Source organism: Carcharodon carcharias, chromosome 4 (assembly GCF_017639515.1).
Source record: "Carcharodon carcharias isolate sCarCar2 chromosome 4, sCarCar2.pri, whole genome shotgun sequence".
Lineage (NCBI taxonomy): Eukaryota > Metazoa > Chordata > Chondrichthyes > Lamniformes > Lamnidae > Carcharodon > Carcharodon carcharias.
This window is the reverse complement of record NC_054470.1, coordinates 107,962,692-107,981,513: the sequence shown is the minus strand read 5'-3', so window position 1 is coordinate 107,981,513 and position 18,822 is coordinate 107,962,692. Positions and strand designations below refer to the sequence as shown.

Genomic DNA, 18,822 nt, shown 5'->3' with positions numbered 1-18,822 from the left:
TTATTATTTATAGAAACATAGAAACTAGGAACAGGAGGAGGCCATTCGGCCCTTCGAGCCTGCTCCACCATTCAATATGATCCTCTACCTCAACGCCATATTTCTGCTTTCCCTCCATACCACTTGATGCCCCTAATATCCAAATATTTATCATTTTGTTTCTTGAATATACTCAGTGACCCGACCTCCACAGCCTTCATGGTACAGAATTCCACAGATTGACAATCCTCTGAAAAGAAATCATTCCTCATCTCAGTCCTAAATGGCCTGCCCTGTATCCTGAGACTGTGGCCCCTGGTTCTAGACCCCACCCCCCCAACCAGGGGAAACATCCTCCCTGCATCCAGTCTGTCTAGCCCTGTTAGAATTTTATATGTTTCAATTAGATCCCTTCTCATTCTTCTAAACTTTAATGAATACAGGCCCTGTTGAACCAATCTCTCCTCATATGACAGGCCTGTCATCCCCGGTATCAGCCTAGTGAACCTTCGCTGCACTCCCTCTATGACAAGTATATCCTTTCTTAGGTAGGGAGACCAAAATTGCACGCAATACTCCAGGTGTGGTCTCACCAAGGCCCTTTACAGCTGCAGTAAGACATCCCTACTTCAGAACTCAAATCCTCTTGCAATGAAGGCCAACATACCATTTGCCTTCCTAATTGCTTGCTGTACCTGCCTATTTAGTTTCATTGACTGGTGCACAAGGACCCCAGATCCCTTTGTATATCAACATTTCCCAATATATCACCATTTAAATAATACTCTGCCTTTCTGTTTTCACACTGAAACGTATAACTTCACATTTATCCATGTTTTACAGCATCTGCCGTATGTTTGCCCACAGACACAACTTGTCTAAATCGCCCTGAAATCTCCTTGAATCCTCCTCACAACTTTCAACCCCGCCCAGTTTTGTGTCGTGAGCAAACCTGGAAATATTACATTTAATTTTCTCATCCAAGTCATTTATATATATCATGAATAGCTGGGGCCCCAAGCACTGACCCCTGCAGTGCACCACTAGTCACCACCAGCCACCCATAAAAAGACCCATTTATTCCATTCTCTGTTTCTGGTCTGTCAACAAATTCTCAATCGATGCCAGCATATTACCCCCGATCCTATGTGCTTTAATCTTGCCCACTAGCCTCATACATGGGACCTCATAAAAAGGCTTCTTGAAATCCAAACACACCATATCCACTGTTTCTCCCTTATCTATTCTACTAATTACATGCTCAAAAAATCTCCAGTAGATCAGTTAAATATGATTTCCCTTTCATAAACCCATGCTGACTTTGTCTAATCCCATTAATGCTTTCCAAGTGTTCTGTTACCACATCTTTTATAATAGACTCTAGCATTTTCCCCACTAATGATCTTAGGCTAACTGGTCTGCAATTCTCTCTTTTTCCTCTCTCTTTTTTTTAAATAGTGGGGTTACATTTGTCTCCTTCCAATCTGTAGGAACTGCTCCAGAGTCTATAGAATTTTGGAAGATGACAACCAATGCATCCAATATTTCCAGGGCCACTTCCTTTGGTACTCTAGGATGTAGATTATCAGGCCCTGGGATTTTTCAGCCTTTGACTCCATTAACTTCTCCAGCACCATTTTTTTACTAATACTAATTTTCTTCAATTCCTCCCTCTCACTAGACCCTTGGTTCCCTAACATTTCTGGGAAATTATTTGTGTCCTCTTTTGTGAAGACAGAACCAAAATATGTGTTCAATTCTTCTGCCATTTCTTTGTTCCTCATTATAATTTCCCCCGTTTCTGACTGTAAGGGGTCTATGTTTATCTTTACTAATCTTTTTCTCTTCACATATTTATAGAAGCTTTTACAGTCAGTTTTTATGTTCCATGCAAGTTTAATCTCATTCTCCAATTTCCCATTCTTGATCAATCTTTTTGTCCACCTTTGTTAAATTCTAAACTGCTCCCAATTCTCAGGCTTGCTGCTTTATCTGGCAATTTTATATGTCTCCTCTTTGGATCTAATACTATTCCTAATTTCTTTTGTAAACCATGATTGAGCCACCATTCCTGTTTTATTTTTGCACCAGACAGGAATGAATAATTCTTGTAATTCATGCATATGTTCCTTAAATATTGGCCATTGCCTATCCACTTGGAACCCTTTTCAGTAAGGTTCCCCAATCTATCATTGCCAACTAACACCTAATTCCCGCATAGTTCCCTTTATTTAGATTCAGGATCCTAGTTTTCGATTCAACTTCTTCACTCTCCATCCTAATGAACAATTCTATAATTTTATGGTTGCTCTTCGCCAAGGAACACTGCACAACAAGACTGTTAATTAATCCTTTCTCATTGCACAGTACCTAATCTAGGATGGACTGCTCTCTCGTTAGTTCCTCACATATTGGTCTAAAAAACCATCACATACACAGTCCTGAAACAACTCCTCCACAGTATTATTGCTCGTCTACTTATTCTTATTTTATTCATTATTCTTGGGATTTGAGTTCACTGGCTAGGCCAGCATCTATTGTCCATCCATAGCTGCCCTTGAGAAGGTGGTGGTGAACTGCTGCAGTCCATGTGGTGTGGATAAACCCACAGTATCATGAGGGAGGGAGTTCCAGAATTTTGATCCAGTGACACTGAAGGAACAGAAATGTATTTCAAGTCAGAATGGAGGGGAACTTGTAGGTTGTGGTGTTCCCATGCATCTACTGCCCTTGTCCTTCTATCTGGTAGAGACTGCCGGTTCCAAAAGTGCTGCTACAAGAACCTTGGCAAGTTACTGTAGAATATCTTGTAGATGGCACAAATGCCAGTCGACCTCCCTACAATCTCATTCCGTGAATGCTTATCCTTAACTCATCCCTTCCCAAAACTACAACATGGTGGAACTCTTAAACAACCTTCATTCTTTCATTCCTCCTACAATCCTCAGGCTTTTAAAAACCTAAACCTGGAAGCACATAATCACGGTTTCCTGACTTTACTTCATCCGTTTTCAGACTTAGTGGACTCCTGCACTACATTAATTTGTCCTTCACGGTAATTCATTTCTTTTCAAGACAAAAACGCAATGCTTGCAGCAGACTATGTATTCAATGATGGGGCAATTTTACAAGTTTGGTTTTCTGACAGTGAGCCTGGTCTACCAGGAATACATGTGGAGAAATTATGGGTCACTAGTCACGGCTACCTGTTCATTAAAATTTACAGATGGGACATCAAGAGCACTGTGCCCATCAATTCCCCAGATGCGCTGGTACCAGGCGTAGTTCTCTGTTGATGGCGCACACTCAGAACATTGGCCAGGTTTGCCGAACAAACCTGTCAATGGTTGGTTTCACTTTTAATATCTTTTATCGGTGCAATTACAGCTTGCCATTTCATTTAAGTTAAAAATTACAGGGCAATGCATTATACCAGAGAGACATAGTGCGGTTTAAACAAGCGGAAGGAAAAATATCCATTGATAATTGGCCAAAGTCCAAGTTCAAATGTATTTTCCAGCCATCCATTTTATAACGACAGCACAAAAACTCAAGCCTTACTTAGCATTCTATCCATGTCAACAGGTGATGCAAGAAATAGGTTGACACAGCATGCAATGATTCATGACTGATATCGGAGATGATTAGGAATAGTGGCAGTAGTGTAATCACAATGAGCATCAAATTCATATCACATATACTGAATCCAGCCCTACTTTGAGATCTATTAAAGGTGCAAAATCATCTTGATAGCATTCTCAGTTGAAATTATTCCAACCAAACATCTGTCTATGCAAACATAAAAATAAAATACTGCAGATGCTGGAAATCTGAAATAAAAACAGAAAATGCTGGAATAACTCAGCAGGTCTGACAGCATCTGTGGAGAGAGAAACAGAGTTAACGTTTCAAGTCTGCACGGCTCTTCTTCAGGGCGGCTCTGAGCTCTGAAGAGTCATACGGGTTCGAAATGTTAACTTTGTTTCTCTCTCCACAGATGCTGCCAGAACTGCTGAGTTATTCCAGCATTTTCTGTTTTTACATCTGTCTATGCTAGCTTTCTTTTGATGCTACTGAAGTCACACCCAGCAGCTAATTTCAACAGGCAAATAATTGATGACAGAACCTGAAGCTGGTGCCAACTCAGAGGTTGGCTCTGGTCACTTTTGAGAGGTTTGCTTCAAATAGGATGGAAATCTATGGAATGAATTCCCACATCTGCAGTGCCTTTCATGATTTCAGGATATGCCAAAGTGCTTTAAAGAAAATTAAGTCTTTATTTTTAAGCGTAGTCACCGTTGTAATTTAGGAAAGGCAGAAGCCAATTTCTGCATGAGCAAGCTCCCACGTATTGCAATGCGTTAATAAACAGGCCTTCCATTTTAGTGATGTTGGTTGAGGGTTCCATACTGGCAATGAGACCTCCCTTACTCCTCTTCAAATAGTGATATAGGGTCTTTTACAAGGCCAACAGGACCTCAGCTTAACATGTCATCCAAAGGACAGCACTTTGGCAGTGCAGCACTCCCTCTGTACTACACTTGGAGTGTCAGCTTGTATGAAGTCCTCAAGCCTTTGGAGTGACCCTGTTAACCTAAGTTATCTGTCAACACACATATGCTGGCTGAGCACACTATCGCCATGGAATCAAATATTAGCCTTACTGAACATTTGGATTTGACAATGCAAAACATCTAACCAATTTCTTCACATTCTTTTGAGTTATAAAATTAAAAGGCAATATGGAGATGAATGCTCTAATGGATGTCAAACATCCAACGGACCTATGGATTTTTGACATTCTGATTTGCCGAGTCTGGATTACAACTGAAAAACTTAAAAGTGTTGGTTTTGAAAAAGCACAATGTTCCAGTAAAACTGGAGGATGCTGCGCAGTTGACTAGACAACTGTGACATGATATTGGAGAACTTCACTGGAGTACAGAGCTCTCTCAGAAGTTCTGTACAATTCAAGGGAAGTGAAAAGCACCTTCCTAAACTGATTGGGAAATTAAACAACTGAAAACATATTAAAGACCTACTAAACCAACTGTCACAAGGGACTGATCAGATACTATCCATGGTGGCACTAAGAAAATTGGACAGATTGCTATGAAACCTCTAGAATGCAGAAAAAAATTGAAGCACTTATTATTTCCTGCCAGCTTATGACATTAAGCTCACAATGAAACACAAATGCACTCGCTATGCCTCGATCCAATTCACTGGCATCTGCATAGAATTCCCAAGAACTAGAAAATTGGACAGATAGACATGAGCAGATTTTTAAAAATACCTATTAGGGCAAGCATCAGCTTGGCTCAGTGTTAACACTCTTGCCTCTTGAGTCAGGAGCTTGTGGGTTCAAGCCCCATTACCTAATCCAAGCTACCACTTCAGAGCAGTGATGCAGGGGGTGCTGCATTGTCAGGGGTGCTGCTCTTCATGTAAGATGCTAAACTGAGGCCCACATTTGCCTGCTCAGCCGAATGTAAAAGGTCCCATGGCACTATTTGAAGGAGAGCAGAGAGATACCCCCATGTCTTGGTCAATGTTCCCTCTGAGCTACATGGCTGCAGCAACACAAAAGTTCCCGTACAGGCCGCACTAAAGTCCACCCCTTTAACTTGCCACGCAGAAATATTTAAAGGGCCCACACACCCAAACAAATTGCCTGCACACTACAAAATAAAAGAATGTATGTTGGTCATGGCCAACAGTTATTCTCCCCCAAAAACAGACTGGAGTAATATTTTATCTTCAGCATTTGGGTGAGAAACTGTGGGAGCACAATGCCCACCCTTTGCAGAATCCACCCAACTTCTTTTGCATTGCGTTCAGTGGAATGGCAAATTGGATGGATTCTACAATATCAGGTGATCTGGTCCTCCGGATTTCCCTTGAGACAGTGAAAATGAAAATGCTCCCCATGAACTGGTTGCTCAGCAACCTGCTGTGAACAATTGGCCACTGCAGTCCTGTTGCTAACAGCAGCAGCAACCACTCTTGGAAAGCAGTTCAGCGATTGTGAAGCATCTCAGGACACCCCAAGGACGCGAAAGACACTGTTTAAATGCAAATATTTTCTTCATTAGATCAGGCTATTGTAGTCTAAACCAAATCAATTTGGCTGAATCACTCTAATTTGGGTTGATTTAAAGTTTTGATTTAGTTCCTAATCTACAGCAGCACGGTTATTACCCTGAGAAAGGCCATGTGATTCCTGGGTCGCAATAAAGCAGATGAATACTGGTCCTCAATATCATTTTAATATAACCCATATCTCATCAATTCCCATTGAATTTCCTTGTAACCATAAAACTACTCAAATGTAAAATTGTAATTAGCCTGTAATGAGTATTATGAGACACTGGTACCATCACCAATCACACTCTTACCTTGAAAGAAACTGGCCTGATGTTATATTCATTTCTTCCCAGTGCATACAGTTTGTTGTACTTGGGATAAGAGCCAGCTCTGGCCTCACGTAGGTTGCAGTGGCCATAGCTCTGGCGATCAGCTCCACTGCATCCTGCACATAACTGTGGAAAGCTGGCTGCGTCATTTTACCATGAGCCAACAGACCCATGGGCAAGCCTTCAGTTCTCAACTCCTCCACGTTTTGAGAGTCACCTAGAATCCAGTGGTGTTCTGGCAGCATTAATCCATAGTTCGCCGCTAATTGAAAAATCTTTCGGAAATGCTCAACATCACAGCCGAAAGTGACAATGGACAATGACACCTCCTTGACCGTGTCCAAATATTCTTGCAAATAATTTAGAAAGTTAGCGTCATCACTGTCTGAAGCAATATTGAAAATGGTTCCAAGATGAAATTTGGAGTTGTTGTACAAAAGACTGAGAAAGTTGGTCACATTCCACTCTTGGCACAAAACGAGGCTGACATCATACCAGCTATTCATTGTCAGGAGGAAGATAAGTATATCTGCATGTGTAGGATGAGAAGTTTCTAGGCTCATCTGCAGATGGAGGGGATTCTGTGTTAACACAAAAAGAACATATCAGTGCAAAATCCCAAACAGAATAATACCAATTTCAGAAATATGGGCTGGATTTTCTGAGTAGCCATCAGCTTGGACTTGCATTGTGTTTCTGTTTGTGGGATTTGCATCAGTGCTTTTTTTAAAAGTGACTACATTCTGTGGGCACACCTCACCATTAGTTGCATACGTGTAAGCCATTCAAGTTTTACTCACCTTCGGGAAGTCAGAATCTATAGAAAGTAAGATAATGTTACACATTTTTACTTCCAACACTTTCAGGAATGAAACGTATACTTTTGAGGCAGGGAGGGACCATCAAGAAAGTTTAATCCTTTTGTTTAACAGTCAGTTCGAAGAACATAGAAGTGATTTTATCCAGTTAATAAACCAGTGTTCCTCCCAATGAGACTTTTTGTCTTTGTGAGTACAACAGTTTTTGTTTTTGGAGGCCATAAGAAGAGAACCTATCATTCACCAATTGGTTTTTTTTTTGTCCCTTTTTGAAGAAAGGGAAAAACCTGGGGCATTTGGTAAACTGGAAAGATCTACCAAATATATGAAATAATTTATTACAAAAGCAGGATTCAATGAAATATAACTAAGAGGAGATGGGAATTATATTAATCAAATTAAGTGCAAGTGGCTATCTTTATGGCTCACCATCCTCTTTCCTCATCAGTCCCTTGCCTCTTAAACTTGGTTTGCACGCACTGGATTCACATCCTGATGTACTACTGTACTAATGTTCTGACATATTAAGCCTATTAATCAATCTCTCTTCACAAGCCATGCTTTATATCAAAAATGACTTTACGTATTTACTAGCTGAAAAACGCAGTTTTAAAAGACTGTGACTTCAAGCAGCAGTTTCCAAGATGGCTGAACATTCGCATGGCCCAACCTCTCAAATTCCAAAGCCATTATTGAGTCAGCCTGTCTAGAAAAATCCATCAGTAACAATCATCTTGAAGGAGTGTGAATGGACCACCATTCACAAAGCATCCAGGCACTCATCTGGGTACTCAGCTAGGTGGGAACCAAGCATTAGATATAATCATCTCACACAATGAAATCTGGCTGAGAAAGGAATTCGCCCAACTATAATCTAATCATGTAAATCATTATGGACCTGGAATCCACTAGCCATGCCCAGGTTTGGGTAACTGGTCAGTTGGAAAGAAAGGCTCATCCACAAGTCAACTAACTCTGTGTTTAAGAAGCTGTTTTTCTCCAGGCCAAAGGACAGGATCAGAAGAGATGCCGAAGAAGCAGGACCCTAATGAGCCACTCTCTCTCTCCCTAACCAGCCAGCAAGTTTGGACCTGTCTGCTGTTTGACCATCCACACACTGCAGGTAGTGTTTTAAGAATCAACCCAGCAGCTGCTGACTCCATAAGAACAGAAATAAATCATCTGTCAATTTATTTAAATTGTCTCAATGCTAAATCCTGAGAGACCATCGAGCTCCGCCTAAAACCATCCAAGTCATCAATTACCAGACCTGTATAGCTTTAACTGTTATTGGAGTTTAAAAGGGCTGCTTAGTCTATCCTCCAATGCTAACTTAATTGTGTGTGTGTGAGAGAACTTTGAGTGCATGTATGTGAGAAAGGCAGTGCGTTTTTACTATTTTACTTAGACCAGCTTAAGTACAATAAATATTAATCTCTTCTCTTTTAAAAAACTTAGAATGAAACCTATCTGTGTTGTGTCTTTTACAGTTACAGCACATAAACAATTAAACAGTCACTGAATTGGCAAGTGTAATCTTTTTAAAAACAAAACCTGTTGCGGTCAAATGAGGAGTGCATAAAGACGGCTGCGATTTTCCAGTCCCACCTACTGTTCCTGCCTGAAGTCAATGGATCTTTAGCTTGTCCGTCAAATTTTCCATCCCACCAGTTCAATTCCCACCACGGGCAGTTTTGGAAAATCCAGGCCATTGTCTACTTACATACGGACAATTACAGTTCCCTTGATAAATATGCCGGCTCATCAAATCTCCTTTGACAGCACCTCTCAACCTCACGACCTCTATCACCTGGAAGGACAAAGGCAGCAGCAATATGGGAACACCACCACTTCCAATTTCCCCTCCAAATCACACACTACGGTGTGGAAATATATGACCGTTCCTTCGCCATTACTGGGGCAAAATTCTGGAGCTCCCTACATACCAGCACTGCAAGAGTACCTTCACCACACGGACTTCAGTTTAAAAAGGCAGCTCACCGTGACCTTTTCTCAGGTGATTCTAGATCGGCAATAAGTGTTGACATTGCCAGCAATGCCTGCATCACATCACATAAATGATGAAACAAAAAAAGGGAGATGCTGCATTTTTTATAAAGGTTTTAAGTAGCTTAGTGAAAACTAAGGTAGTAGAAAAATGGTTGAAACAATATACAGTTGGTTGCAACAATCACCAGTATGCACGTAAGAAAGAAGGCTCAGGATTGATGAAGGCCCTCACCAAAGCACATGCTACAGGAGTGACTGCAGTCACTCAACTGCTGCGAAAACCAGCTGGGACCAGTAGCTAATTTCAATCACTTTCGCAGTTTTAATAATTCGAGTGTGCACCAGCTGCATAGGCGTCAATACCACAAGCACTTCCCAGTTGTGCAATGATTCATGATATGCTCTCTACACCAAAGGCCTCAGCAACTGGTCCTCCAGGGGAAGCAAAACCAAATGTGCAACTGCCGTGCCAAAAACAGTATTACCGCCACCTGTGTCCTCTGCCACATGATAAATTATAACTGTGAACACTGACACCCTGAAACTCCCCTGAGGATGCTCACACTTTCCTGACGTAATTTCCGACTGGAGAAATGGCCTCAATGGCTGAAAATTGGCCATTTAATCCAGGGCAAGGGGCAGCACCTCTGTGAAGTTCCTGACTGTTTGGTAAGAAAATGATTAGTAAGCAGATGATCCACACCCTTTACTCGGTTCCTAAGTCTTCTCCCTTTGGACTTTGCTACTGAAAATAAGCTAATTGTTTTAGGTTAGCCTGTTCGTGTATATAAATAATCATATTATTTTAGATATGCTGCCCTGTACCATTCATGGAAGTAGATACAGCCGCTTTTTGCAGGAATGCACAATGTGCTATTTCATTTGAGAATCTAGCAATCTAGTTAATAAGGTTGCTGATCAAATAGCTGAAACAAAATTCTCAAACTAAGTAATTCAATTCTAGAAATAAATTTGTTGCACAACTACAGGATTCAATGCAAAATCTGTCCAACTGCTGAACAAAATAATACCAAGTAAAAACATTGGTATTGATATGAAGTTGAAAAATGATAACGTAACGCCTCATTGTCAACATACCACAAAGCTAGGAATGAAGAAATTCCTGGTAAACTTGCCTACATATTATTTCCCCAGTTGGCAGGCAATGAAGTTATATGAATAAATCAGGACATCTTTGTCATTGTACGACATGGTTTTTATGTTTATGAACTGCCAGAACGAAGTGAAATCTAATTTCAAAAATTTTGAATGGCGGAGCAGGCTTGATGGCCCGAATGGCCTACTCCTGCTCCGAAGTTCCTACAGTACGATCAGCCAACTGCATTTTTTTAGAAGTGAAAACACAAATTGCTGGAAAAACTCAGCAAGTCTGACAGCATCTGTGGAGAGAAAGACAGAGTTAAAATTTCGAGTCCAGATGACTCTTATTCAGGACTAAAGAGAACTGGAAATGTGGTGAAATATAAACTGTTTAAGGGGGGATGGGACAGGTGAGGCTGGATAGAAGGCCAGTGATAGGTGGAGGCAAAGGAGAGATTGCAAAAGATGTCATAAACAAAAGGTCGAAGGGGTGTTGATGGTGGTGATACTGGCTAAAGGAGGTGACAATGGTGACATTAAGGGTAGAAAGCAGGATGAGCAAGTGACAGATGGCCCTAGTGGGGGTGGGGTGGTGGGAGGGGATGGTGTGGGAGAAAAGATAGAAATAGGCTAAAAGGGGATATAAAACAATGAGTCAAAATAAATTTTAAAAATAATAATAGAAATAGGTGGGAAAAAAAATACATAAAAATTCAAAAATAAATATTTGAAAAAAGGGAGATCAAAAAGGGGTAGGATAGAGGAGAGTGTTCAAGATCTGAAGTTATTGGACTCAATGTTAAGTCCGGAAGGCTGTAAAGTGCCTAGTCGGAAGATGAGGTGCTGTTCCTCCAGTTTGCATTGAGCTTCACTGGAACATTGCAGCAGGCCAAGGATGGACATGTGGGCATGAGAGCAGGGTGGTGTGTTGAAATGGCAAGCGACAGGAAGGTGTGGGTCATGCTTGCGGAAAGACCGAAGATGTTCTGCAAAGCGGTCACCAAAGTAGAGGAAACCGCATTGGGAGCAGCGAATGCAGTAGACTAAATTGAGGGAAGTGCAAGTGAAATACTGCTTCACTTGAAAGGAGTGTTTGGGCTCTTGGATGATGAGGAGAGGGGAAGTAAAGGGGCAGGTGTTGCACCTTCTGTGGTTGCATGGGAAGGTGCCGTGGGAGGGGATTGAGGTGTAGGGGGTGGTGGAGGAGTGGACCAGGGTGTCCCGGAGGGAACGGTCCCTACGGAATGCTGACGGCATGGGGGAGGCGGACGGTGGGGGTGGTGAAGAAAAGATGTCTTTGGTGGTGGCTTCATGCTGGAGCTGGCGGAATTGGGGTTTAAAGCCTTTAATGCCATAAAATATCCTGAGGACTTCACAGGAGCGATTACCAGACAAAATTGGACACTGAGTCATATAAACAGATTATAGGACAGATGATCAAAAGCTTGGTCAAAGAAGTAGGTTTAGAGAAGTGACCTAAAGGAGTAGAGAGGTAGAGAGACAGGGAGGTTTAGGGGGGGATTTCCAGAGCTTAGAGCCTAGATGGCTGAAGGCATGGCTGTCAACGGTGCAGTATTTAAACTCGGGGATGCACAGGATGCCAGAGTTGGAGGTGCACAGAGATCTCAGAGAGTTATAACGCTGGAGGTTCCAAAGTAGTTAATAACTCTACTTTGAAGCAGGCTGCTAATAGCTGCCTCACAAATTGATCCTGCCTGAAAACTATCCCAAGTCATGTTGATCTCTCATTTAAAATGCGTAAATTGCCCAAGCTCTATACTGGGAAGCGATAATAAAATCAAATCCAGTCACCCATAGCAATGATGTTCCAATTATCAGTTAATTAGTTTTTGTTTGGTGATGCAGTTAGTAGCAAAATCCATAAACCTGAACCTAACCTGTTGCAGCTGACCAGTTAGATTTTTCAGAAGACAGTCCAGTGTGCTGTGTAAATGTAGTCACAGAATCAAAGCTTTACTGGAGATTTTAATTCTGTTGACAACAACAATAATCTCAAAGCAGAATTGATGGATTCCAGCAAGGACCCAGCACGTAAGGATAATTATTCACAACAGTCATGAGAAAAAAAAACCTGCTGAATATAACACAAATCAACAATTACCAGTCCCCAAAGATTGACTGCAGTCAAAAATGAAGTGTTTAAAAATGTATTGTGCACATACAGAAACCTAATGTTTTTTTATCAATATCAATTGTTTAAACACAAGAACTTTACATAGTCATGTAAATTTATTTTTTTGATGCTGCTTCACACATATTTGGACAATTCTAACTACCAAAAAAAATCTTTAAACACAATCATTTGCTGCATCTTCAAAAACAGGAATGAATAATGTCCAGTCCCTCCCCACCCTAAGGATTAAAAACACCACCTGTTTACAAAGCTTTACACTTAAAAAAAAACTGCCTTTGCCCCGAGTCTTTTGAATTCTCCCTCAAAACATGTCACTTTACAACCTCACTTTCCATCTTCCAAGGCCTCGCAAAATGCTAACTCTTCAACTATTTCAGGTGACCGATTCTCCTGCATTTTAAGGGATTTCCCCGTATTTTGACCGTTTGTCCCATATCCCTTCAGGGACACTTTTGTCCCTTATTTCCAAGATAGCTTGACGGGAGACTGAGCCTGGGAAGCTCCTCTTGCCTTTGCCTCTTTGTTTTTCATTGCGAATATGCACACTGTGGCCATTGACCACCAGGGGCAATATAGATCAATGCGCCCCCACTGCCCCCCCGCCCCCTACTCACACCCCCACTCCTCCTCACATCCCCACCCCCTCAAACCCTGGTCCCATGGTCAAAGTGTCCCGTATGTTGAGAGTTAGTCACCCTGATTTCCACTCGCGCTCCTGACTGGGCCTTTGGCCTCCTTAGCCATAGAACCGTAAAAAAGTTAGGGCACAGAAAGTGCCCACTCAGCCCATTTAGCCACCCATTCTAGCCCTACCTTCCAACACCCGGTCCCTCTCCTTTGCAGGTTACAGCACTTCACATGCAGATCCAGGTACCTTGTTTTAAATTAGTTGAGAGCTTCTGCCTCAGTCATCAATCTGGGCAGTGAATTTCAGACACTTGCTGCCCTCTGGGGGTGAAAATGTTTTCCTAATATCCTCTCTAATCCTTCTACCAATCGCCTTAAATCTGTGTCCCTGGTAATTAGCTTCTCTGCTCAGGGAATCAAGTCTTTCCTACCTACCCTATTTAGGCTCCTCAATCAAGTCACCCTTCAGCCCCCATTAACATTTTTCGTGCGGGCTTCTGTCACCAGTTGCCTCTCCCCAGGTAGCTCAGGCTTTTGCAAAGGACGAGTCCCAGGACAATTCTCACTGCAGCAGCAGCCCAGGGTGTTTCTGGGATGGTGAGATGGGGGAGGTGGTTGGCGCAATCACGAATAGTGTGGAGTCAGGATAGCTTCACAAAAGAAGAATTTTTCTAAGTTATTTGTTATGAAATGAAAACATACTTTGAGCTGACGGCCAAAGCAGCTGCTGAAGAAACTCTGAGAGGGGCAGGAACATGGGAACAAGAGTAGGCCTGTTCGCTGTTGCTTTTCTTTTTAATTCATTCATAGAACGTGAGCATCGTTGGCAAGGCCAGCATTAACTGCTCATCCCTAAATGCCCTTGAGAAGATGGTGGTGAGCCACCTTATTGAACCACTGCAGTCCATGTGACATAGGTACACTGCCAGTGTTGTTTGGAAGGGAGTTCCAGGATCTTGATCCAGTGATGATGAAAGAATGGGGGCATATTTCAACATCAGGATGTTGGGTGACTTGAGGGAAACTTGCAGGTGGAGGTGTTCCCAAGTGATTCAATAAGCCCATGGCAACTTTGTCACCCAACTCCATATATTTGCCTGTGCCCCATATCCCTCAATACCTCAGTAGTGATTAGCTGAGACCCCAAAACAGGTTCCTGCTGGTCACATCCTGCCAATTAGGCTACCTGCCCATAACCGTAGGGCTAGATTTTCAGAGTCTGGCTGACTACAGATGCCTTTAAAAATGGCACGACAAGACTTGATTCCTTGCTACTTTTGGGTAGCAAGGCCACACCTTGCACTCCCAATCTGGTTACATTGTTTGGGATGGGGTGGGGGGGAAGGGCAGGGTCAACATCGCATATTCCCATACTCCTCCACAGTTTTTGTGGAGTCAGGCCAGCTTCTCGAGGTCACTCCACCCTCAGAGGAATTGTAAACCATAGTCTGGATTTGGGAAACTTTTGAAGGTACATCTTACCCATGTCCCCTTCCTACCCTTGATGCTTGGCCATCTGTTTCTGTTGACATAGATCACAGATGGTCTCTAAGAATGCTTGGCTGAGTTCCAAGACTCAGTAATGGATTAGCTTAGCAGGGCTCTGTTTTCACAGGTCGAAGAGGAGTGTTTGCTTTTATTGATTGATTGACATCTTTATGAGGTGGGAATTTCCTGACTCGACCTTCCCTCCTCAATGGCAAAAATCCAGCCCCTATGCTCTGTCTCCTGCTGCTCAGAAAATTTCCCAACCAGGTCAATAATTTGCCTTCAATTCCCTGAGCTTCAACTTTAGCTAACAGTCTTTTATGAGACACTTTATTAAATGTGTTCTGGAAGTCCATATAAATAACATCCATAGACATTCCCCTGCCCATTGCTTTAGTTACCTCTTCAAAAAATTCAATCAAATTCTTCAGACATGGCCTAATTCTTACATATTCTGTGCTGGCTTTCAAATCAGTGAAAATTATCAAGGAGCTTTGTCCTCCATCCTTAATTATAGACTCTAATAAATTTCCCTACAACAGAAGTTAAGCTAACTGGTCTACAGTTCCCTTGTGTTTCCATTTTTGATCTTTCTTAAATAGCAGACTGACACCTGTCCCCCTAATCACTGTCCAAATTCCAGCTGAGGACCTAAGACAGGTGACCTGCCTCTTATTTACATGTGTGAGAACTGGTGTCTTGATTAGGCGTCTGAAGGATGTCTGAAAAATGAACTAACTCAATTCTGTGTTGGATGTTTATCAGATATATTCATTGTGCAGGACATTGATTCCTGAGACCAACTCGAGTAAAATGGGTGCAATTCCTGCCCTAAAGTGTTCTTGGGCATTTGTATTCACCTTTTAATTGTGGTTTTTGTGGATGAGGGGGATATAAATATTTGCTGTTCATTATGTGTTCTTTATTCATACATTTAAGATATATCTAACAATAGCAAAGCAAAAATATTTCCTCTTTATATTTGGTGAGCTGTTAAAAATAGTTCATTCTACTTCACTGCTGCCTTTCCCAATTGAATGCACTCATTTAAGGAATACTGTCTACTTCTGACAACTGAAAGTTGTTTCTAGTGGTAGAAATTAAGCAGCATAAATAACATAGCATACTCACTACTTAAAATATTCCAATTGTCAGATAATTTAAATTAAGCACCTTTGAATTAAGACAGTTTAATTGTCACCCACTGAGAACTTAGGGATCACTAAGGACTACAATAGCCTCAGAACAAGATCAAAAACCATCCTTGTATGCGCGTCATTTACTAATTCTGGACAGATAAACCAGTTGTGATGATTTGTAACCAATTGCTGTGTTGTCCTAGTATTGTGCACATTTCTGTAGTGCATCAGTCAATTAATTCCTGAGGGTAGTTATTCCTCCTCACACTAGTTGGACTAAACTGGTTAGCCTGTTTGGATAGCATTCCTCAGATCACTAATTTAACAATGTTGTTGATCCATTTATCTTTTACAGGCAGTTAAAATGGACTATTGAGGTTGGACTGAACCAAAAACAAAATTCACATGGAAAGTTTCCAGTGAAAGGGAGGCTGGTCACCAGAGGACACAGATTCAAGATAATTGATAAAAGAGCCTGCAGTGGAATGAGGACAGCGTTCTTCCTTATGCAATGAGCTGTTTTGATCCGGAACACACAGGCTGAAAGGATGGCGGAAGCAAATTCAATAATAACTTTCAGAAGAGAACTGGATAATTACTTTAAGGTGAAAAAATGCAGGACAATGGGGAAGGGGCAGGCGTGTAAGATTAATTGGATAGCTCTTTCAAACAGCCAGCACCGGCATGATGGGCCGAACGGTCTCTTTCCATGCTGTATGATTCTGAATAGTCATTAATGCTGAACTAATGTGAAAATGTTGGAGAATCGAGCTGTTGGAGAGTCTTCTATAAGTAACTGACAAAACAAGGGAAGATTTTTGAATGCTGTAAAACATATTCCTGCCTTGGAGTACAGCTTTGTAAAATAAAAATGTTTTGCAATTCCTCAGACTAGTCATGACCTCCATTGAGACTGACAACTGGGAATTCAAATTTCCAGTTATTACCTGAAAGGATGACACATTCAGGTTTCACTTTTAAAATAAAATTGACAAAACACCATTTTCTTGTGTAGGCAACTTATAGTTTCAATGATAGAAATAAACATTTCCTTGTTACATATCACTTCCGTCAGAATTACAAGTCTCACAGCAAACTGTTTACAGTTGCTCCCAGTGAGTTGCTTCCTTTCTACTTTCCCAACTGGGTAACTTCTAATCCCAGAATTGTCTCTTACTGTGAGGGTTTATTATAGACTTCTTCCTCTAGCTCCAAGCTAGGCAAATCTTCCAGCCTCTTTTAACTCCTCATGAACTTGGTCTTCAAACTGAGCATGAGCTCCCACCTGTGTTTTGCATGGTGAATAATAGAGTCAGCATTTTCTCTGTTTAATGTGCAGGCCTGGGTAATTCTATCTTTTCTTGCTCTCTACCTCTCAAGTTGGCTGCAGACCACAAGACCAAACTGCAACTCCCTTTTGTCTGTGATATTTCAGTATTTAAAGGGAAGCCTATTACATGATCCCAAAATGGCTTCCTCCATCTGCTTCTCCATGGCAACAGGAACAGATTAGCTCTGTATCTAAGTTGAAATGCTGATCAGTTAGCTCTGATGCAAACATTCCTTTTGTCTCAGAAGTAAAGGGGTAACTTTACCGCACTGCTATTTACAACTTAAAATCAATATCACCCTTCTGGAACTTTGGGAGATGCAGGACCTATCCATTGTAGATTTAGGAACAGATGTCATTGTCCCCAGTGCACCATCCTCTCAATAAAACAATCTGATTCTTCTTTGGATGTCTAACAATTAAACCACTCAGGCTTACTATCGGGCAGGCTGTCACATGACCCCTTTCATTTCCCCTAAATTTAAAGATATCGTCCCAAACTATAACACTCATGTAAATTAAAGATATAGTGCTTAAACATAATCTTACAAACCTCCCAACTGCAATTCTGTCTAAGACAGATATGATCAATGAACTTCAGCCCATGCTTCTAGACATGATTTCCAGACAGAGGAAGGTTGTCGAACGGCAAGCAAGTATGGGAGGAGATTGCTTCTAAATGTTACTTGTCGCATAACTGTAAACTATGAAAAGTCTAATGGTATCTGGTGCTGAAGGAGAATGGAATATTGTTGGATAACCTACCTGCAAAGGTCAGATATTCCAGAGGGATCTCCATTAAATTGAACAGCCAGCTTTATTACCTGCTTTTCCACCAGGTTTCTCCCTTCTCTCTCCTTATTAGTAGGCTATTCAATCGCCATAGCTATCACAGAAGCCCTCTCCTCATCTGATGTCTACATGCACAGATGACCATGGGGTTTATTGGGTGGAGGCTGAAAGCCAGAGCAATTTTCCCTTTCCTAACTCAATGGCATGGTGGCAAGTTGTGCCTCCCACAGGACTGTGGACCCAAGTCAACATAGACCAGGGACTATAGCTGGAAGCTCCTTAAACAAATGACTCAACATTGAATGCTTAAAACTAGTTGACCCATTTGTACCGCTATTATTTGTCCCAATAGCAAATAATTGGGTTTTGGTTTCTCTAAGGCTTTGAACTCCGATACCCCACACCCTCAGAAAAATTATTTTGTTTTTGAAAGAAATTCTTCCTCACGTCTACCTAAATTTGCTTTTCATCAATTTGAACTATGTCCTACTGTCATAACTACCTTGAAGTAATGCCATGGATTTAGCATGTGTGTTGTAATTCTATAAGGCTCTTTTAGTCATAATTTAAAGCTAAAGATCTCGGGTTTCTCTTCTCTACCCCTGTAGCTCATCGGTCAAGAGTCTGAGACCCAGTTTCCTCCCAATCCCCTTGTCCCCTCTAATTTACAATATTTGTAATAGCTGCCTCCACATTTCTCCCTAGTTTCATGGGGCTGAATTTTATCAGTCCCCAGAAGGGGCAAAAGGTGGGGGGAACTGGAAAAATGGCGGAGGTGCTGTGTCGAATCAACTCCCTAACCCTGGCTCATGGTGGGGGGCATTTTACCCAGGACCATGGTCCCAAGGTGGGCAGCCAATTTCCATAAATATATGCCAAATTAGGGGCATTTTACAGTGCTGTCGGCAGTTTGCCTATGTTGGGCTGATCCCCCACCGTGTGAGGGGGCTAAATGGAGGTGGCATCC

The 18,822-nt window shown here is 41.7% G+C and overlaps 1 protein-coding gene across 1 annotated transcript in view; it reads right to left on the bottom strand.

The window, feature by feature from the left end:
• grin3a (glutamate receptor, ionotropic, N-methyl-D-aspartate 3A) overlaps nt 1-18,822 on the bottom strand; it is a 137,902-nt gene that overhangs the window by 75,558 nt on the left and 43,522 nt on the right. Inside the window, exon 2 of the mRNA XM_041185315.1 lies at nt 6,378-6,976. Coding sequence (XP_041041249.1) covers nt 6,378-6,976 — 599 coding nt within the window. The remainder of the gene's footprint in view (nt 1-6,377; nt 6,977-18,822) is intronic.